Raw genomic sequence first — 23887 nt, 5'->3', positions numbered from 1 at the left:
GCAATGTGAGAACACGGACCACATCAGAACTCTGGATATATCTGTCTTATCTGCAGATAAAGGAAGGTGTACAGACCTACAACAGACCGGAATATAATTTCTTTGTAACATTTTTGATAAGCTTTATAAAATAGCCCATACGTCCGGAATTAAACTATTAAGTAGATTAATGTACTTCATACTCTATCATAAAGACTCTATCTGTCAATATAGCTTATACTTTGAAAAGATCTATGCAAGTAGGTACGTAAAATTACAGACAACCAAGGGCATGCGATATACGTAAGTCGTTAGTTAGATATATGGTAATAACACTACTAAATAAAACTTCCTATACCGGATAATCTAAGTTTATTTCTAATTTCATTCTCTCATCTTTCACAATTCAATTTGCATATCTCTTTCATAGTTGGTATAAACGAATATGGTATTTATATTTTATCGAATTTCAAACTTTCTCACCAAACCAATACATGTAAGCACTCTCCAGATCTCGCAGCCATAGCTGAAGTATAGCACATTATTTTTTCAATCATATGTTGGAACTCTAAGATAATAAGCAAAATTGGTATGACGCACATGCCTGGCGATGAATAGTGTTGTATTTATGGGGTGATAAACGCGATAAGGCATTGTGTTGGGGAGAGGCGAGATGGAAAGGCGTGATACTACATCGGGTAGTACCCCCTACCCGGAACCCGTCAGTCTAGGATAACAATACGTGGAATTAGGCAGATAAGACGGCCATCACTTTCCGATTAGATCACGACAATTCGCCACGTCGCATTCAAGCATTGTTATCGGGGTCGGGTTATCTGCCATTCAAAATTCTATAGAGTAAAGATAGACCATAAAGCAAGGTGAAATCTGCTAGAAAATGAATGGCGTCCTGAAAGAGGCCCAGCGATCGAAGCGATCGGGTGTTGGCGAGTGTCTCTATAAAATAAAAGACAATCTAAGTTTGGTAAGCGTAACATGACAGACGGCCGATCAACGGTTCAGATAAGGCCCAGATAATACATATATGTATTAATGGTAAAATTATGCAACGTAGCATATGAAATATTCATAAGACTTCAAGTCGCTACTAGAAACATAATACCATGTATGTTATCAGGCGGCCAAACAGAAAAATCTCGTCCAATATGATAAGGTTTATGTTTTATTAGGCCTATCTCTGTCCTTTATCGTATAACACCTTTTGTTGGTTGGTGTGTTAGGGCTCTGATAGATATCGGAGTGTGGGACTGTCATCCATCTTGGCTGACAAACAAGCCCAGTCTGGGAGAGAAATGCCCAGCTTTAAAGTACAGTTTACAATGAAAGTCCCTCTCTAATCAGCCGGCTAACCCAGCTGTCCAGTAAACTCTGCTGATTGTGGATAAGAATTAGCATATAATGTTCTGTTTTCTTTTTATTAATGACAGATGATATCGTACGGTGGATGTTATCTCGTGGTGCCAGGCTAGAGAGATTTCCATATCAATGTATGGACTAGTGTATTATCGCCAGACTGGGTGGTTGGAGGATCGCTTCCCATACAATACATACTAAATGATGATTCATGTTTCTTTAAAAATGCGATATGAATAGGATTTAAAGATGCAAATATAAAATTATTTATAAAGACTAGCCTTTCACGTTATCTATCTTTTATGGGAGCCTAATTCCATCTAACTTTTATGTTAGCTAAAAGCTCAATTTTCAGGTTTTTGACAACTGTGCCATATTCCTAGATAGTTTGTAATGATAAGACGTCAACTACTGATAGCAAATCACAAAGCATTTACATATATTAGTGTCACCCTGCCAATTATTGCTGAGATAACAAGTGCTATGGCTGCCCTCTCTTGTTTTATGTTTAATGCAAATTTCGGTCCATACAATTTGTTCGAATCGAGTCCACATATTGATTTAATGAAGTGTTTTACTAATACAGATCTATATATAGCATTGGAAACTTCACTAACAGATCACAAACATTGTTAAGGTGACATATAATGCATTCGATCACAAATTCTATCACCACGATTTCTATCCGTGTAACCATGATGCTGATTTCTGCGGTCCATAACGACTTACATGTCTATATCAACTATATGTGATTTCATTTGGTTTCATTAAAATCAATACTGTGTTGTGACATATAAAGTTAATAGTAAGTTGTTCCATAACATCGGTAGTCTTTGTTGTTTTTTAAATCAAATACATTATCCATTTTTGAAATCACAGTTGCATCAAAGTAAACATTTGACCGAATATAGAATGGAGGTGGTAAGTGTTGCATGAATGGGGGTGTAAATTTCTGTGTCAGTATGACACAGAAGATGTAAGATTTACACAACATGTATAGGATAATCTCTGTATTGTAGATATCAACAATAAAAATGTCAGGTTATATTTTTATAATGTGTCATATTCATAAGGTAGGTTATTCTAGGTATTAGATTAGGTGCTGATGCTGGCCATATAGCCCAGTACATAATAACTATAACGTTATATAATACTCTAAACATCTATCATTGTACAGAATTATACTAGCATGGTGTGGATTAATAATTAAGTTGTATTGTAACAACTGTAGGTTGGGATTAATAGTCGAAAATATGGCATTTGTTGAGATTCTAGGTTTAACACTTTTACATATCTTTATCAGTACACATGTCGACATGGAATAATAAAACGAATGGTGTGTGACACATATACATGTACCACACTGGATAGATAATCGGAAATAGCAAATAGAAATTAATATTCAAATACAATTCAATGTATAATTCAAATTGATTCATATTTCAAAGATCTTCCCAAAATGTAGTGGCAATATCCCTCGCAGTCATTGTAACAACTAGATGCATATGTTTTAACATTAGTTATTGTGAGTCTCCCCAGACAATGTATAAAGTTCACATTGTCACTTTGTACACAAATACACATACTGTATATAATGCCTACAGAGATATTTATTAATACTTGATCATACCTATACATATATAGATCATACTACATACTACCTTTAGAGGACATTAACATTACTAGTTTTACAATTTATACACGGTTCTCTCTTGTATCGTTATTAGTTGCACTGCCTCTTTCTGTTAGATTGTTGTGTGGGGAACACAGTCGATAATATTTTCATATTGAGTTCTAATTTTGTTGTTGTCCATCAGGTTTGAATTATTTTGGGGTAAGCGTTCAATCTAATCGTGTGTGCTTAATAATGTTTGTCGCTAAACGTGAATTGTCGAGAAAAACAGTTCTTGATTGGAGGAAAAAATTAGATACCTTCAAAGAATACAGATGCGTTGCATTCAGCTGGTGTAAAAACAGGACTAAGAAAGGACAACCAGGCACCACTCCTTTCTAACACCCTGATAAAACTTGGTTCACCCTCCTCAGTGTGAGCCTGCAAATAGAATGAGGACAGTTAAGTAGAAATAGCAATAGCTTTAATTTAGCTTTGATGACTATATTTTGATCACATAGGGAATGAATAAATGTTTGCAAAATGTGTGAATCTGCGCAACAGATTCTCACAAATGTTTTCAAACTTGCAAACACATTTTTCATAACCTATGAAATAAAAAAAACAAATAATGGCATACCTGTTAATATACGACTTCTTTAACTTTTAAAGGAATGTCTCTAATGAGTTGTGACATCAAGATAGCACTGAGTTTTCGCGCTATTTTCTGATACCCCGTAGTGGTATGAAATAAGGAATTTTTTCCATCCCTCGTAGAAGTATTGTAAAAAAGAAAAGTTAGATTTGTAAGAAAAATAAATAATCAATTAGGATTGAACTGATCACAGTCTGTGTAGGAATTAAAATATTTTAACATAGTGTGTGATAAAATCCATACATCGTAACATTCTCATAATGATTAGATGTTTTGGGACTTAAGTGTTTGGAGAGGGTTGAAATTTTGTACGTTACATGCGTATTCATATACTTTGATATTTATTTTATTTGTTTAAAATAAAAATTGTACTATATTTTGTTTGTATAGTTTAGGAAATATTGGGGAATTAATTACAATACGCTATATGTGTATGTTATGAGTAGCTGGCTACAGGGCGTTGGCATTCAGGAATTTAACACTTTGATATAGTGTTATGTTATAACGCAACACCAGGCGGAAAGCCCCCGACAGCTAGGCTACATTTCACAAATGTTTTTAAATTAGTTGCCGTTAAGTAGCTCGGGAAACATATGTATGCACACTGAACCAAGCTCATTGTGACTTATATGTCAGAAATTAACCCCACTTTCAGCCATTTAACATGGAATGAAAGGTTTTCTACGCGGCATAGCATACATGTTCACTAATCAAAACATATTGTTTGGCTAAAATAGGCGCGTGGTTCGCGGCCCGCGCGCGATCAAGCGTAATTACTCTCATTACGGCAACCCTTATCGTCTGTTCATCAAGCGTTATGGCGGATGATGGATAACCGAGATAAGGCGCATGTAGAATTACAAAAGGGTATTTTAGTCTAGTATAACGCTTTTTGACGTATTAAACTCTAATTCCCGTAAGCCTACATAAGCAAAATGATAATAGTTCAAAGAGCCGTGCACAGGAGAAACCGTAAGGAGAGAAACACCTGTTAACGGACTCAAAAACAACAGCCAATTTTGCAGCGTTCTAACATTTTTTTCTCTTCGAAAATGAAAAAAAGTTACACTCAAAGTGAAACAATCTTAAGATTAACTGGTCATAAAATAATTACAATAGCATTAAATCATCGCATTCCGGGGGTCAGGTCTATTCCACCAGGAAAAGATAAGCTAGCTTTTATTGTGAGCCGTATCTTGGTGAACTTTTTCTTGAGTCAAACTACGATTGCTTCTATCTTGGCATCTGACTTGTAAATTCAGATAAGGATATCACGTCTTTGATAAAAGCATATCAAAAATGAAATGTTATTCAGCTATCGGAGTTTCGAACTCGTGTGAAAGCTTATCACAAAGCTAAAGTTTGATAAAAATGGCCTTTATCAAAACTGAGTAAGTTAAAGATAAGTCAGCACAGATGTGTACCATTGGTAACTCTGACACTCATGCCTAGCGAACTAAGAAAATGCACAGGGACCTAAACTTAGATATTCTGATAGGTGATAAATATATACTTTGACATTTTCAACAGCTGTTTGATGGGAAAATATTGATATTAATATCAGGTGTTCCTGCCGTTGTTTCAAACTTAAATTAAATTGGAAGTTTTCGCCAACTTATTATATGCAAGAAAATCCTTATGGAAATATGTTCTTAAGAATGAAACATAATAGTACTTCAATAAAGATTGACGCTGTTATTAGTATTAGAGCTATTGATGCTAATCTATCGTGGTAAAGTCTAAATAAGATTTAACTTTTTACAACATGTATGATTTATTAGTTATTATCAACATCAGATAAACATTAATTATACATGTTACATATTATGTACAGAAATTGCTCAAATTGTTTTAAAACAAGAAGAGTATAAATAATATTATGGATATTCCTATCTCCTATAAAGGAAAAACGTAACTAAGTAATTTTGTGCATTCTCTAAATCGTCTTCACGTATTAAACATGTCATGTATGTATCTCCGTGCAAAAAAAGTTCAGTTAACAGCTTGATTTAGGTGACCTATTGTAATAATATGCTGTAATTAAGTAAAGTATATAAGGAAACTCATTCTAACATATACATAACAATAATGATACCGACGTATGAGGTTAATATTGCTCTTCAATAATTTTCTATTTCGTTTCAATGAGATTTTAACTATAAATTAAATAATAATAAAGCTAACTTTAATTTGCATGAATATTATTCTTTAGATATATCTACATATTCTCCATAAACATCTGCAATCAGAAAAAAAAATGAAATAGCGAGCGTAGTAGGTAATTTACAATGTTATATTTAAAAACCGGAAATAGAATGTTACCTGTAGGACAAGGTCTCCTTGCCGGACGGAACTAAGAGATACGTGTTCGCCTAGAAATGGCCCGATACTGCTGCCCTTCTGTAGGGGTATAGCTGTACACACAACGTATGGCCGGCCGACACGGAGGGCCTCCTCTCCTTCAACCTTCCTCAGGCTCAGGATATCACTCGGGAAACTCAGCGACTTAAGGAAATCAAGTTCTGATGGAGATATACAACTATCTGTGGTACGGTTATTGTCGGAAGTGACGTCATTGTTGCCTGACGACGTGGATATGTACTTCCGGTCAACACTATTGTCACTGTCCGTAAGTGGAGATGTAGGGCCTAATGTAGTATACTCGTTTGGTGACACTTTGTCTAAGATATCTTCGTCGTCATTGGATGCTAACTTTTCCTCCATGTCCTCATCCCCATCTTCGCTGTCAGACTGACCTAATAACAGAGATAAATAAATTCAACTTTGTTAATCTATTGTACAACAGATTAATACAGACCTCACTTCTACTCTTCATTTTGTTTGTTTTCCAATGTTACCCGCAAAAGACATACTTTGAAAACTTTTAGGCAAATGACAAGCCAGCTAAACACAAAAATATTAACTCCTTCTACATTGTACATATATTCACTGGTTGATAAATTTGTCAACGAACGATAAATTGATATTTTTTCACTTGTAAAAAGTAATCTTATGAGAAAATGGTGAGTTATCGTGTAACCTCTTTTAAATTCGATTTTAGAGAGAAGCCTCTGACACGAATCACAGTTGGAGGTTTGGCCACAAGTGACGGGGGACTCCAGTTTATCTGATTCAGACGTTTTATAAAAGTTTTTCCTCCAAACCGATAGTGATTTTTCCCACAAGTTGTTAGTAAGTGTATGTGGGCAACACTTGTGGGGACACACTGCGCCTTGGTGCTGTTCACCATTACGAGGACCTAGATATATTTCTTTTACGAATTTTGATTGGTAAAAGTTTTTATGGGCATTTAAAAAATACCATTTTAAAAAGTGATAACATGTTTTGTGCTTCTGTTGTCATACAGGTTGAATAATTTGAAAATACAGGGAAAGCGTTCTCACCACAGTGTCTAGTAGAGGTTGCGATATCGTTCATATCTGATTCATATTTTACCTCTTGAACTAAACCTGTTTTCCTTGGGAAAATCGCAGATTAAAGAACAATCTATAAATTGACAATTTTATTAGCGACATCTGCGAAATGAACTAAGCATTGCATTAGTCAATGTAAATTGAAATTTTATTGTGAAAATTGAAATGTGAAAAGTTTATGACTTATTTTTTATACTTGTGATAGAAACTACAGGCGGATAAAACTCTAAATTGGTGTAAAACTGAAACAACCCAGTAAGTCCGATGTTCGATGTATTTAACCACAGTAAAATCTATCTCCTTTTATACTTCTTATTAAACGTGTCAGATAATTGACGATAATAAATAATGAAGAATGTGAATAATTTGCAATTATATACAACAATTATGTAAATATCTCAATAACGGATAGTTTATGTGCTTGGACGCTGAATTGTTTAAGTTGGTAGAACTGGATGTAAAAATATAAATCGAATAAGTACGAGTACAGTGATAAGGACATTTTTTTATCCTTTGAACATTAATTGAAACAGGTGTATTAAAATATTTGCAAGATGAAAATGTTTTCTGATATGCATTTTTAAAATATGAATTAATCAGCCAGATTACATTTCCATCGATAATAAATCTAATTACATTTTTAGATCTGTTGTAAATGTAGATATAACATCAAGAGTGAATCACATTTGAACTTGTGTTAAGATCTGTTTTTATTATTGGTACATAATTACCATGATAACATATTAATTGCCTTGCCCGTCACCACATGTGTAGGAAAGACAGAGGGACGATGCACGTCCTATGTGTCGTATTTAGGATCGTTCCATCGTGGTGTAACTAGAGATAAATTGTTAGATAGTCATGGTAATGTAGATCGATAGACTTCCAATGAGCTATACAAGCTACATCTAAAAGATAGGAGAACAAAAAGTAAACTATATTAACATTCTCTGATAAAAGAGGGAGATGAAAAGAACAGTGGCAATCAGCGATGGTGATAGTATCAGTATGTACTTTATTACGTGTGAGTACTTATAAATCTAATAACAAAACAAGAACAGATAATACCAAACATACATACCGAAATATACATACTGAAATCATAACAAAACATACATACCGAAATCATACAGAAATATACATACCGAAATATACATACTGAAATCATAACAAAACATACATACCGAAATCATACAGAAATATACATACCGAAATATACATACTGAAATCATAACAAAACATACATACCGAAATCATACAGAAATATACATACCGAAATATACATACTGAAATCATAACAAAACATACATACCGAAATCATACAGAAATATACATACCGAAATATACATACTGAAATCATAACAAAACATACATACCGAAATCATATACCGAAATCATACAGAAATATACATACCGAAATATACATACTGAAATCATATCAAAACATACATACCGAAATCATACAGAAATATACATACCGAAATATACATACTGAAATCATAACAAAACATACATACCGAAATCATATACCGAAATCATACAGAAATATACATACCGAAATATACATACTGAAATCATAACAAAACATACATACCGAAATCATATACCGAAATATACATACCGAAATCATACCTAAAATATACATACATAAATCATAACAAAACATTCATACCGAAGTCATACCGAAATACACAATACCGAAATCATATTGAATCATACATACCGAAATCATACAAAACATGCATACTTAAATCATAATATACGTGCGAAGGGCGACAAAACAACAAAATTAATATTACGTATACCGGAAAATGACTACCATTAGGATTTTTTTCTGACAGTTATAAGCAACATTATAACTGATAAAAAGAAATAACAAATTACAAGGAAAAACAAAATGATCTCTCTATTTTAATTTAAGATTAAAAGAAATACCACGTAATATAAATGCATATCTTTAAACAGTATTATCTTGGTGCAATGTATGTAATCGCACTGCAAAGTATGTGAATGTTTCTAATCATCTATATTCTATAGAAAATAACATTACTTTGCATACCTACCGAAATAGATAAAACTTAAAGTTAAGACAATACTTGTATTATCATACAAAGATGGACAATTAAAAATGACACAAGATAACATCTTCATCATTTTTTAAATTTTCATCCAATTTTCATCTGTGTGGAACCTTGTGAATTACATATATGGCTGTTGCACTCTCGTGATTTTTCAGATTTTATAATTGGTACAAACTTGCAATACACCCCATTTTGAAGTACTTATGAAATGTGTGAACTACCTTATCCTCAAGTAGCAAATGACATGATAGCATGGTACGAACCAAACATGAACCAGCGTAAAAAACAAAATGAAGCTTGTTGGAGATTTGTATTTTAATGTATAACGGGAAATATTCTTTGATAAAATGTATGATGTGTTTGTCTAAACGCTATTTACTTATTTGGTGCACTATAGGAAAATCCATTATTAACATGGCAAAAAGGTTTGTTGATTTTGGTTCACATTAGATCATGAAGATAGTCCATCTTATGTAGGACTAGATATGGTTATCAGAACACGAACTGTAAAGTTATTAATCTGCATGATGATAGACATATGTCCTACTCAACAAATATCACACATGCCCTTGTTATATAGTCGTCAAATGAACCTCCGTTCGAAATCAGTCACACACAAAAAAAAAACGGTTTTAACAAAAAATGCACGATCAAGTAAAAAATAGGCTTATCATGGTGGAGACGTACGTAAAGGCTTAGTTGTAACACGCCATGCCTGTGTGATAAGGGCAGGGCCATAGATTTATATCGGACCTGTTCCTAACATGAAACACCTTTATCTAACAAAAAATAGTACCATCGAAACACGAGGAGAAATTAAAGGATATTAAATAAGAAAATTATGGACACATTCAATGTTATTTACTGTAAGTATCACTCTGTTACTCAATGTTTACTTTTGTCGATGAGAAGTGATTGAGAAGATGAAAATTGAGATTTTATTTAGAATACCTTTTTATACTATTTTCTAGCAAAATGTAATTTAGAAACGTTTTCGATAGGTATCTTAAATGAATATATGATAAAAATGAATTAATTATGATTTGTTTTAGCTATTTCATTTCGGTTTTGGTCAAGATGTCTTTGTGGGTTTGTGTACTGGTTGATGCTATACATATATGATTTATGATATTGAGTCCAGGCCAGGTATCCAGACACAGTAACTATCCATCTTTAGGTCTCTTTTGTATCTTTTCCCCATTACTGCTGGACGCATTACCGTAATGTCATAAAAGCGTTTAGCTCGTTGATATTTTCCAACATGGAGATTTTGATCTTCAAATGTAGGCTGACGATTGAATGACAATAACTAGCCGACGTGATCAGCCCGAAATGGCGACAATCATTCGAATGTTTCATTTTATCCGAGATATCAGGAAAGATTAGGTCGTTTCTATCATTTTTATATAATTGATTCAAAGGACGACATTTCATTTGACTACTTTTAATCTTCCATACATCTTGTTTGCTTTCTTTTGACCGATCCGATACGCTAGATTCGAAATAGATTTCCTCTCCATAAAGAATGAGCCTGCAGGTGGCGTATTATAGAATATATTAACTTAGGCATTAGTCAGCTGTAGCGATAACATGTTTCGTACATTGACGTTATTCAGAATCAGTCTGATCGTAAACGCATAAACAATAGTGTATGGTATAAGAATACGCAAAACAATATGTAATCTGATATATCAAGTTGCCCCGGCTGAATGCAACATTTCATGTTATTTACATTATGTTAAATACATTTTATTTCTGAAGTGAAATCAATATTCATCATGGATTAATTTATGAGTCAGTTTTACAACACAGCTATAAAGCTACCTCACACGTTAACAAATTATATTATGTAGCTCACTTAGAACCATTTTTACAAATTATACTTATGTCTAAATACTGATGTTTACCGGACACACTACAGATACCAAAGGCCCAGTTGCATTAAAACAATGCAATAATCTTATAAATTTCGAAAATAAAATTCCTGAAAAATTTATAATGAAAGTGTTTAAATAGAATTAGACAACACGACTTACAAATAACGTAGACTAGTATATGGTTATTTTCCACCGATTAAATTTTATATAACTTAAAACACATTTTGTCGTTGTAAATTATATTTATTTACAAATTTCATTCCACATTGTATACCTCTGTGTAGTTTTGCTTTATGTTTAATACTATTTCGTTATATTTGTTCCATACTGATTTTTGTGAAGATTTCTTATGATAAGTTATAAATTATTATTATATATGCTTTCTTTGTTCTATCTGGACTTATTCTCATATATGATTAAATAAATGTTACGCTTAAAATGAATCTGTTTGAATATCTACTTGATATCAAATTATTTTTGCTTATTTTCTCGACATTGTTTAATAAGACTTAATGGGTTTTTGTGTATTCGATAACTGATTTTTTTTCTACATAATTTCTATGTTATACACTCTTTATATCGTTTTGAATTTAAACTTGCATGGCTAATTTCAATTTGTTGTTAAATATTTGTGTGAAATACCACAATTTGTAAACATTCTAATATCATTTAAAATTCATTATTACTAACCTTTTTGTGTCTATAGCATATCATTATCGTTGGTAGTGAAAATGCGATGATTATTATTTATTTTCTGTATCTACATTTGTTTGCAACGAATGTTTAATTAAACTAATTAACGTTTTAATAGAATTGTTTCCATACTTTATGAAGGTAACATTCATAAGAAAAAATGTGGGAAAGATCTTAATTCTGAAAAAAATAAGCATTTGTTGTGTTGGCCGAAGAATTACCAGATGTTACTGTATACCCTAATTGTGTTACTGTACAATATGGTAATTAGACTATCTATTGACGTTTTGACGATCATCTTCCTCCCTTCTCAATTTATCCTTACACTAAGGACAGCAAACATACATCATAATCCAATCAGACCTATGGATCTTAAAAGTATACCTTGTACTACTTTTTCCGTATTATAACAGATTTTAACAAGTCGTGGGACAAACATTAACTTATCTAACTTGGCACGTCAGTTATCTCCTCTTGTCTTTGATTTGTGACCCGAAACTTTATATATTAAGAGAGTAGACTGCCAGCTGTTAAGCCAGCCTCATTAGCCGTAGGTGCGTCCCCAGTCACGGTTTTACAGGAGACTCATTAAACTGTTTTGTGATAATATCCGATAGGGGGCAGGTTTGTAGTCTATCTCGGCGCGCGACAAGGACAGTGATATAAGTCGTTATCTTCACATGTCATTATTAACTCCATGCCTTCCTTATCACCCCACAACGAATTGTTCTGGGAAATTAAACTTTACAAACCTATATCGTTTACGTTATCTGCCTCCCACACTCGATATACATGTCTCTGACAGAGGCTTCAGCCAAACTCTCATTAGCTATAACTCTAGCGGTAAGAATTTGTTTTCCATATAAGACATCACTGTTGTTTATCAGCAACGTCATATTAGATATTGAATAACAGAAATAAAAATGATATAAAATAAATAAAATAACGTGAGTTTGTCCGTGGTAAACTTTAAAATTATTATTTAGCACTCTGAGCCTTATAGTTGTTGAAATGGTAGACTTCATATGAAACAATAAAAACAAAACAGAAACAAAAAACAATGTCGTTCGGTTGATTGGATAATCCGTGCTCATTAAATGAAATATTCTAAGTTAGGTTGAATCTCGCCATTTGAGTACAAATCAGGTAATCGGGATTCTAATACCGCTAATGATCGCATTTTTTTCGCGTCAATGCTTGTCAACACTTCATTGTTTCGACATTAACCTCAGTGTAAAACACGACAAATCGATTGCGATAATAGATAATGTGTGTATGTTCTAAAGACGGCAGTCTGTCTGTATTATTCCAGTGCTTTACTCAAAGTTCCATCGTTGACATTAATGCTCATATAAAGAAGCAGTTTAACAGCAATACACACGGATCTCGCTCTATCTCAGTGCGTTTCATCTGCACATATGATCGACACACAACTATCTATCTGATGTTGTATTATGTGATTTCCAGAGTTTTACGTGTAAAAAATGCATTGAGTCATATCATATGCCGAAAATTATCATTTAATTGAAAAATCACGACAATCAGAGCGGTCATGCTAGATAGCGTTCCTATAGAGGCTTACTGATAGCTCGGGGATTACCAACTGATTATCTTGTTTAACTTTGAAAAGTGCGCACGATAAAGGATACTCGAATTTAAATGCTCTGCATTCTTTTTATGCAGAATGGGAATGTTTGGTATAATTGAAATCTCTATGTGTTTGATGTGCCTCAGTATAGAACGTTATCGTGATCTGCTTGGCTGAATCCGTGAAACTGATAAACATCTGTAAACGTGAGTCGCGCCTACCTTTGTAAAAACTAGGCGAGTTACCTCAAAGTTGGTTCGGAGTACAGAGAGTAGTTCTGATCTGATAAAGCACAGATAAACAAAATTGATGAAAATGAATGCATCATGAAAGCTGTAGATGAACGTTTTATCCCGATAGCGGAGACAGAAGTATGAGATGACAAAAGGATGAGACAGTAAGTGGCGGGATGGTGCAAGCTGATACAGAGGTTAGCGGCCCAAGGCATTATCATACTTTGTCTCATATGGTTAGCACGGTCTTATGTAATACTGTAATTAGTGATAAAAACGTCTACTTCAGATTAAGCTATCACAGACGTTTGATTGATGTCATATATGAATTGGGTAAAATATTGCTGTCGATTACTGCGTCAGAAGGGTTATATGTTAATTTAAAGATTATAATCAAAGGTTATGTTTCAATATAGAGTGCATTCTTTTTAAACTCATCAGAAAAGTCCATTTTGGTATGCAAATACAGTCAGTGGATTAGATGAATTGATGCACCTCTGCACGTGAGGGCAGTAATAAGTCTGATTAATTGTTGATTTAATTCAGACATCACAAGGCCATTATCTGTAATAATCAGATAAATCTCAGTTTTAATTTCATGGGAAAGGTTAATGCTCCAAGTTAGCGATAAATGTCGAAATCGACCGATATAGAATTGCAAAGTTGAATTAGGATTAAACAGATTGCATTAGTTAGTATCTAACAGTTCAGGAAGCCAACCGAAATGCATGTGCATGTCGATAAAACAGTGATAATTTAGAGTTAGTGTTCTCTATCCTCACCTGCAAAACAAGTCAGTCACAAACAAACTAGCCGGTATCTCACTTTATCCTCTTACCATATTTTTGCTGTACTTACACGTCCCGATTTTAAGAAGATAATAAAGTGATGGTTCCAAATCGAATATATATATATACAGTGTATATCTATGGATAATTGCCAAATTAGATTTATCTGTTTGCATTTACTTTTTAAGCAAACCAATGGCATGTAAAATATCCTTCCTTATATCGGTTTCTATTTTAGATTCAACTTTCATTTTGAAACATTTTGATTTACCCAAGTCTCTGTTACATGTTCTAAAATTGGGTCAGGTGAGAGTATATGATTTTGCTTTTTTTTTTATAAAATCCTCTGATTTGGAACTGTCATCAATTATTTCAATGATGTAGTGAATAATGTATCGACGAGTTTTTCAGTATCTACGTAGATGATCGCTATTGTCTGCTTTTCAAAATGCAAACGTCACAATGATTAAGTTTAATTTAGCCGTCTATAGTAAGCTGTCATATACTTAAAGGTCTTCTCAAACGTTTGTCTGGTGTGAATAGAGGGGACACGAAACCGTCATTATTTCCCCTTGTCCTTCGAATAGACATCTAATTATCACTTATGACAAATTAAAACTCGCTCGCACAATATACAACAATTTTCCTATTTTTGAAGATGTAATTACCCCAATAAGTGGCCCCAAACTAAAGAGTTTGGTGTGTATGGTGACAGTATGATAATTATTATCTCTGCGTTATATCGCAGTTTTCGCGACATGTTTATAGCGCGCCTATACAAAACGGAAAGGAGTGATGCTATCGTGGGTTTAAAATGTGAGTAAATGTAAAATACATATAACCCGTCTGATCTGTGCTAAAGAATCTCCGACGTGATATCAAGTTTTTGCCAAATTTACGATCGCAATCTCAGGTGATACTGAAATAAAACGACGTCTAGATTAAATTTGTAAGACATTTTTCATTTTTTTCTGTGATTGTTGATAACATTTTCCAAAGGATTTGTAATGTATTAAATATTTAGGATTAAATCAGCATAAATTAAAGAATTAGATTAGTTCCTGGTGATAAAATCTATCAATTTCTTCACCAACTTAAAAGCGCCATTTTGACAAAGGAATTATTTTAAATTCTGGTTAGATATAGAAAATGTAGTCTCTCTCTTATTTACTCACTATATTCACTCCGACACTTATTTAGTGTAACATTAATTCTACGACACACATATGTGGAAAACTCGATACGGTTATAAGTGGTAAAACATATTTTAGCTTTTGATAAATGTAGCGTATTTTACATTTTCAAGTTATGCTTTTAATTTCCTATCTGATGATTGCCAAGTTTTCGCCCCTGGGCAGCACCTCTCGGACTCGCCAACACGCCCATACATTAAATCTGATCGCAGATATACCCTTTATCTGTCCATCTTCAATCTGATCGTAGAGAAAAGGTATGGGGCACTTTATTTAGTTTTGACAATCCTTCAACCCGTGATCATGACCGCTCCAGCTTCGTCTCCGAGATCTAGTCGATAATACTTATCACTGAATCGGTATTCAGCACCTTTTTAGCTCAGGTATCGTTCTCTATAGCACCTGGTATTCAAGCCAAGTAAACGGCACGTCCCATTGTGGTTGGAATACAACATTTTCACAGATAAAGGCAAATTGCTATTATATGAAATTCGGCCGCTTAATTAAAGTTAATGGGTTGGATTTCACGCACATTGTGCATTAGAGTTTTTTTCAAGGGACTCTATTATCTCGTCGTTTACATATAGTATTATCAATCAACTTAAAGTATAGGGAAATATTTTTTCTGCAATCATGTAAGAAAGTTAATTATACATACTTATCTTAATTGAATTGATAAAGCAAGGACTAAGTGACGAGATATCGCGCTTTAGCCTGTCAATTGATTGGAATCATGTTAAAAATAATGCATGATCGATCGACATACGTTAAGTGTTTAAACAGGTACTAGTCGAGTTTGTTAATTCCAGTAGAATATTGGGACACAAATAACTGCTGAGATAATTATCTTAAACCTATCGTTAGGGTTAATGGTAAGCATGGTGTAATCTAAAAGTATTGTTTAACTTATAAATCCACCAAGGAACTGTTGGATTAGTTTAGATGTAAAAAGACGTGGATTCGCTCCACATACAGATATTATCATGTTATTGCAGCGATAAGCAAGTAATTATCTCTTATACTATATGCAAAAAATAATCATATACAACGAACGCTTATATCGGAATGGCATTAACAAAATGACAGATTTCGAAAAAGAAAATATAGTTTGAAAACAAGTGACTAACTCGGAAATGGGACTATACTGAGGTAAGCACATTCGATAAACCCCATACTCAATGTAGTAAAGGATGATCTGTACTCAGGTTATTTAACCTGAAAAATTATATACATAAAATATGGATGAGGTAAGACTAACGTAATTAAGTTACCGTTATACTATATATCATATGTCATGCCATCTTAGATATTTTATAATTTCCTTATACATACAGCGTCACTAAGTACCACTTTATATAGTCGATATAAAGAGGTTTTAGAATACATTATTTAACCAATCCACTTAAAACGATCACCACTGTTTGAAATCGCTATTCAACAGTGTTCATGGCGTATTCGAATTGATGCTAATCGAATTGTCAGAGTGACCCTTTTTCTTGTCGTCTATCGTTATCCGATATGTCACGAGCAAAACTGGGATGGATGAGAAACAGTCAGTCAATCGGAAGACAGCAGATCAAAGCAAGCTTATTGATAGGTTAATAGTCGTCCATTGCAAATCACATGGATTTCTTTCATTACGTCAGCGTTTGTTTCATTTACTCCAATATCGGAGTGTGCATTTTCACTTACAGAAAAATACATTTGTGTGCAAATTAGCCAACTTTACGGTCGTGCATGAAAGGCAGATATCACTTTATAATGTCTGCGTCACTTACCAGTTATCTGATAGCTTTTCCAATGTAACATTTAATATCTCGGCCATTGATAAATTATTTTACTGATTTGCATTTCAAACGCATTGGGCGAGGGGAGATAAGAAAAGGGAAAGCTATGCGGCTCTATTGGATAGATGTCGAGATAAGACATCAGACAATAATAGATCCATTTTTGTGGAAACGAATTTTTATCAGTTGCATAGAGCACAGGCTGTCCCAAACATTGCGACTGAGTTTTGCTGCTATCGCCCATTATCAGACTATAAACAGCGTTGGCCTATGCATGCTCCAATATCGATCATATTTGAGCCTCAATCAAGCGCGATTATCTGCGGCAGCAGATTGCGAGCTCGCAGGTCTAATTACGAATGCTTGCGAGAGTTTGATAAAGCTAGGACCTATCGCATAGTTTTATCGTGTGTATCGGTGTTTCCATCGTACCTAATGGATTAATTCAAACTGAATCTATCATTGTGGAAACTGCCTAATCGCTTATCACTATATCCATAAAGAAAACCGAAAATACGAGCTGATGTTATCATCTATCTTATGGCGGGTGAATGTGTACGCGGAGATAAGACGCATTTTATTCTGGTCCGAATATAATTACGTACCACGTTCGGCAGTGAGATAGAAGGCCAGCGAGCAAGCCGCGTAGTTAAAATATTACAAAGTGTGTTTTCGGTTACAGAGAACACAGTCATTGTTTCGCTGATAATCTTTCCACTCGGATCCAATAAAACTATACGGGAGACAAATCGCGGTGAGATAAGCCCGGAGATTTGGGTGGACAGATATGCGACCCACCCATGGAATAGATAAGCCGGCGGTATCGCTCCGTTGTGCAAGTGAATTTTATCTCTTACCAAGATAAACGTATAAAACTTGTACGGTCATACAGCTTATATGACAATCGTGTCCATAAATACGCCAATCGAGCAGTATGTAAACTACAGGCATATTCTCCTGCATTCCCAGGTTTGCGATAGGGTAATAAACTACATTTTAACCTAGTCTTCGATCTATAAGACTACGAACTTGTGTTGTTGATGTCCTACCAACGTGAGCGTTTATATAATCCTCATTATTATCTGCTTGGGAAGATATCGAAATGAAGTTTCTTGTTTTCAAATCTATCGATGATTTAATGTATCAAATAGAAGTCAAAAGATATATCCCAGTATAAGAAATCAAGTTTTCAAACATTAAAATTAAATCACATACATGCCTGTACCTAGTCCATACTTCTTTGTCGGTTGTATACTACTGTTACCATCTGATCGTATCTTCGCTGACTGGCCATATTTAATATTCCGAAGACATAAGGTTTATTTGGGGCATATAAATCATGGTATTTTATCATTGATTATAAACCCAGTACTAAAATCCTGATAAAATAATGGTAGACATATTCAACTTTCAGCGTTACCTGCTGATTTACGTATTTAGGCGATGATAATTCACCTTCTAATTAACCAACTAATTGACTTTAGTTTTCGTTTTTCTTTTGAAAAACCTATAATAATTAACTTAACTCCTTCATCATGATAAATTGTATGATATGCACGTGTTTTACATTAACAAATGAGTTGTATTGCCAAAAGGAAACAATAGGTTAATAACCCTTTGTCTGCTCGTAACTACAACTGCGTTGATATGTCTTATCACGCTTAAACGTCATCAGTTCGTAACGTCGTATCAGAGAAAAAAGAGCGGAAGGTGATGCCGGAACGATTTGGCTTGTCCTTTACTCACAGAACTACGATTTGTTTGGTCTGTCCTTTTATAGTTTACTCGTGATCACAATTAGTTTGGCCTGTCCTTTTTCAAGTTTCCTCACAGGGCCACAATTAGTTTGGTCTGCTCTTTTTCGAGTTTCCTCGCAGTTCCACAATTAGTTTTGCCTATTCTTTTTAAATTTCCTCACAGGACCACATTAAGTATGGATTGTCCATTTTAGTTTACTCACGGAACCACGATTAGTTTAAGTTGTCCTTGTCGTCTTTACGTCATTTGAATGTTGGTAGTCGGCAGTGTTGGTCATTTAAGACTGTGTTAGGTTTGGGTGGGAGAGGGAAGCTAGACGCCCCGGGAAAATATCATTAACCAACCTGACATGAATTTTACGTTTTGTACGGTTAACAATGTCTTCGGTAAGATCACAAAAATCTTAACTCTTATTACGTTTGAAAATGCAATACATCAATATTTATTAAATATCATTACGTTATACTGATTATAATGGTTACATGTTTAAATCAATAGTTAATATGTTGTTAAGTGTAGAAATAAAAGTCATAATAATATTAATATAGAGCAAAAAATTGCAAGAATGAAGCTAATGAAATGCACCGGCATGGCTATTGAAGCAACTAGAAGAAGGCCTGTTTGGATCTCGTCAGGAATGAAGCCTAGAGAGGTACTATCTGATATCAATTACTTATATCAAAATATATATATTTTCATTGCAGATTCTGAAATAAACTGAATGTCGCTTGTAGCATCTGTATGATATCCATCACATGGGAGAGATGTATGGATTGGATACAAAATACGAGGAAATGTTGGCTGACACTATGTACTGAAGGTCAATATAGAGATTATATATCTGTTCCTACAGTGATGGCGTGCCCAAGATAGCAGGTATGATATACAAGAACAAGATGTAGACTGTTACATGTGACAGCAACGAGATAGAATAAAAAGAACAAGAATCGTGTGAATGAAATTACTAAATAAATGTATATAAAGTTTGATAAGATCTGATAAGTTGATAGACAACGTTGTGAAGGAAATCACATGTGTCGTTTGCCATGCTGCATTCTTGATGGAGCGATATCCAAAGTTTCTGATCCGACACCTACATCTATTGATGGTCAAGGCAGATACTGGTCAATCATTTTAGGAACAAACAAATGCACTACTGTACATACAGACATGTTTTCACAAAACAGATTTATATATACTATACAGCTGGTTTAGGCGGTTTTCTAGATTTCATCGCGACGATTATTTTTTTATAAACATTTCTTCGCATACGATTTAGGATGTAAATAATTTTGGGTAGAGAATTGTGTTCTCGCTGTAAATACATATGTATAAGTCAGATCTTACTTTAATGTAGTCTGTGCTATAATTAGACATATTTAACCGTATTTATGACATACCTGTTCATCGTTTTAAAAAATAAACTGTATGTGTAAGCAGACAGTGAGACTGGTGTGACTATTGCTTCCAGTGTGGTAAGGTAATTGACTTGTATTTATGTGAATAAAACAACAATTACATAAAAAGAATATATTCAACATGCTTAATAAATTAATATATTAAACGTAAGCGGAATGACAGAATGCAAACCACAAATTCTTCAATAGAACAAAGCAGAAATATCAAAACATAAAATGTAGTGTACTGAATTTTCTTTAACATAATTTACTTAAAACCTACAGGTATATTAAATTATTCTTTATTAACAATATACCAGAATACATTAAACTATTACTATTATACTGGTATCAAAACAAATTATATTGAAAACAATGAAAGCAAAGAACAATTTTAACATTTTTTAAAAACAGCCCTCATCGTACTTAATTATGTTTATGTTTTATTTTGTCATATTTTTATATTTGATTTGATTTTTTTTTGTAGTGAATACAACATTTTACAACTTTTCCTTGCAATGTTTATCTACCATATACGTGTATCAGTGGCCGGTAACACTGGTTTGCTGATACGGGTTTGATGACAGTATCCTTTTGTTATGATGACACTATCCCTTCGTTAAGATGGCACACATAACATACAATATCCTTTCGTGAATGACAACACTTAGCTTTGATCAAAGTTTCTAATAGATAGATACCATTCACTGAAACAGACGGTGTGCTATCTAACGTTACAGGAATATTTTCTCAGAGACATATCAAAATTGATGAAATACTTGTCTCATTAAAAATATGATATAAGAAATAACAAAATATAAATATAAAAATCAGCATCTAGCATGCCTAGTATATCATTTTCAAATAAAGACGTCTATTGCTATTTATACAAATGTAACAAACTTACAATAGTAGCTAAATACGGATTATAAAACGTACATTGATAATTTAGAGGATAAATAGGTATATGTTGAGAGCTGACATACCAGCATTTATATATTAAATCATTTTTAGGGATGGTTTATACTGAAATAAAACTTTACAAGGAATTGATAAGCATAAAAATGCGATTAAAATGCTCTCGTGACGTAAGAACCATCATTACAAACGTTAAGAATGGAAGCACATTCTCACCTTGTTTGGACACTAACAAATCAAAGGAACGTTGATAACTTAATCATAAAAAGACTAAGGATATCCAGTAAATCAATGCTTTTATTATCTATTGTAAAAGGTATCTGATTGGTTACGTCTTATCAGAATTCCTGGCTACAGAAATATGTATCTAACTTTATCAATAATCGCCCGTGGAAACGTCTATGTGTGACCACAGAAAACGCCACCGTCATATCTGTAACAAGTGTTAATGTCAATTAAAGGTTATACTACAAGTTCCTATTTATATCAATTTCGATTGAAACATACCTTCACCACATAAGCTTATTTACATTTTGTTAATAGATTTATGTGTTGTTTTCGGGTACGTTAAGATCAAATATCATACACATGGGGAATATTTATTTTAAGAAAAAAAACCTGATAACGACTGATATATAACAAACGAATTTTTTCAACTAATTTTCCAATACTCTTTTTGACGATGCTTAATTGTGTCAAACACTTAATGTTCAGGTCCACAAAGGCATGTCATCATTTGATTTATAAACGTGTTCAATACAGTTAAAAGGAATATGGATCGCACATTTTAGAGGCTCTTTCAGTAACTTTGTTTATTGTTTATATTTAAACCAACGTTGTATTCAGTGCCGTTCGAATTAGGTATTACGTTCACCCTATCCTATTCATTGTAATGATTATTTATGCATAAACAGCAGTGTCCTACTGGGCGGCAAATATACTCCAGAGAAATAACTAACTAACTACTAATCTGTTTGAAGATGTGATGATTATTTCATTACACCGTAAACAATGACGGGCCCGCAATCGGATGTATATATTTGTTAAAATTGTTTTGTTTTGCTTCGTCATTCCTGGTAATGCTTACCAAACTGATATCTTTTGATACCAAATAATAATGAATTATACCATTCAAAATACCAGAGAAGGAATAGGGTATGAAATGTGACCCGGGTAACTTGAGTTAATTAATTTAAGGGAAATAATGCTAATCGTAGCAGGGCGTTATCCGGTACGTAGAGCGTTACGATATTTTACTCATATAGTAATACCCCACACGAATAGACGACTGATGTCCGGTAAAACTGTGTGTACTAGTGACAACATAAACATTATAAAAAGGTGTACTCACGTTTTAGAGGCTTTGGATTAGATTGTTTTCTTCTCGACATTATTCCAAGTGTTATTTTCACTTCAGTGTGTTAAACTCCCCGGTCGCTTGTCAACTGACATATGCAATATGCGCAATGACACCATGACCTCAGTGAAAATAATTGCGCGGTGAACTTTCCAGGGTCATGATGAATATGATACATAAACATTTAAGATAATCAATAGGTATGATCCGCGAGTATGATTGGAGGAGAGAATTATACATCCACACTTGTGTGACACTATACTACACAACCGGAATAGTACTGATACACACAACACTAGTTCATATACACACATATATAAATATGCGTTAGAACAACTCGCTACGCATGTAAACACCCGGCCGAGTTTTCACCTTTTCTCTGTTCTTCCTGGAGCAGTATAGTTCGCCAACTGATCAGCTCGGAACACAAGCCAGTAATGCTAAGTATATTTGAAGCCCTGCCCGCGCCGAGGTACGAGATGTCTGATAAGCTATCGGTCTTATCAGACTGATTGTATCTTATCTACCCAACAATCAAACCATTCATCTTTACTTATCATTCACCGTGTCAAAGGACCGGGTCTCTGATAGTAGTGATCGACCCGGCGTATATACCCCGCGGCCGTCCGCGGACACAAAGTCAAATTCCTGTATTCATCTGCAGGCTAGCAGATATGATTGTTGTACAGATGTGACGGTTTCCTATCTGCGATGGCTAATCGCAAGTCCAGAAGTACTGTTTTAGCTCCATCAGATACGTGAGATGTGTGTGCGGCCTATTGTTTGAAGAGAGGAAATAACTCAGGACGTTCGGCCAGTTATTGTCTAGTCCTTCACTGATGCTTAGGTGTTTTATCGGACCTCTGATTAATATCTTGCCTATCTTATAGATAATTCAGTAATCTTTTTTCTATGTTGTCCTTTTGTCCTTGGCTGATGGACCTAGGTTATTGTAGTTGTTTTAGCTAAATAAACATTTGATGAAAAAACAAAAAAACAAAATAAATAACATTTTCAGTCATGGTTAATGGAGTAATGTGCTTACTTTCACCATTGTTGATAATAAAATGATAAGTGAATTGGTGAGTACAGAGCAAGGTTTTCAATATATTCATTCATTATTTGTACTATTCATTATTTAATTGTCCTAATTAAATACAATG

The 23887-nt window shown here is 33.9% G+C and overlaps 1 protein-coding gene across 2 annotated transcripts in view; it reads right to left on the bottom strand.

Annotated features, from left to right (window-relative positions):
• The window catches only part of LOC138315088 (zinc finger protein ush-like), a 28664-nt gene extending 5508 nt beyond the window's left edge, over positions 1–23156 (bottom strand). Inside the window, exons 1-3 of one of the 2 annotated variants that reach the window (XM_069255823.1) lie at positions 22719–23156; positions 5943–6376; positions 3286–3406 (exon numbers count right to left, since the gene is read on the bottom strand). In XM_069255823.1, the coding sequence (XP_069111924.1) occupies positions 3286–3406; positions 5943–6376; positions 22719–22758 (595 nt within the window). In that variant the 5' untranslated portion in view covers positions 22759–23156. Of the gene's footprint in view, positions 1–3285; positions 3407–3605; positions 5853–5942; positions 6377–22718 lie in introns of those variants that run through there. The other variant, XM_069255824.1, reaches the window with a different exon arrangement.
• Positions 23157–23887: the final 731 nt, after the last annotated feature.

Source organism: Argopecten irradians, chromosome 2 (genome assembly GCF_041381155.1).
Source record: "Argopecten irradians isolate NY chromosome 2, Ai_NY, whole genome shotgun sequence".
NCBI classification, from domain to species: Eukaryota; Metazoa; Mollusca; class Bivalvia; order Pectinida; family Pectinidae; genus Argopecten; species Argopecten irradians.
The sequence above is the reverse complement of the archived record's forward strand: the minus strand, read 5'-3'. Positions and strand labels throughout refer to the sequence as shown.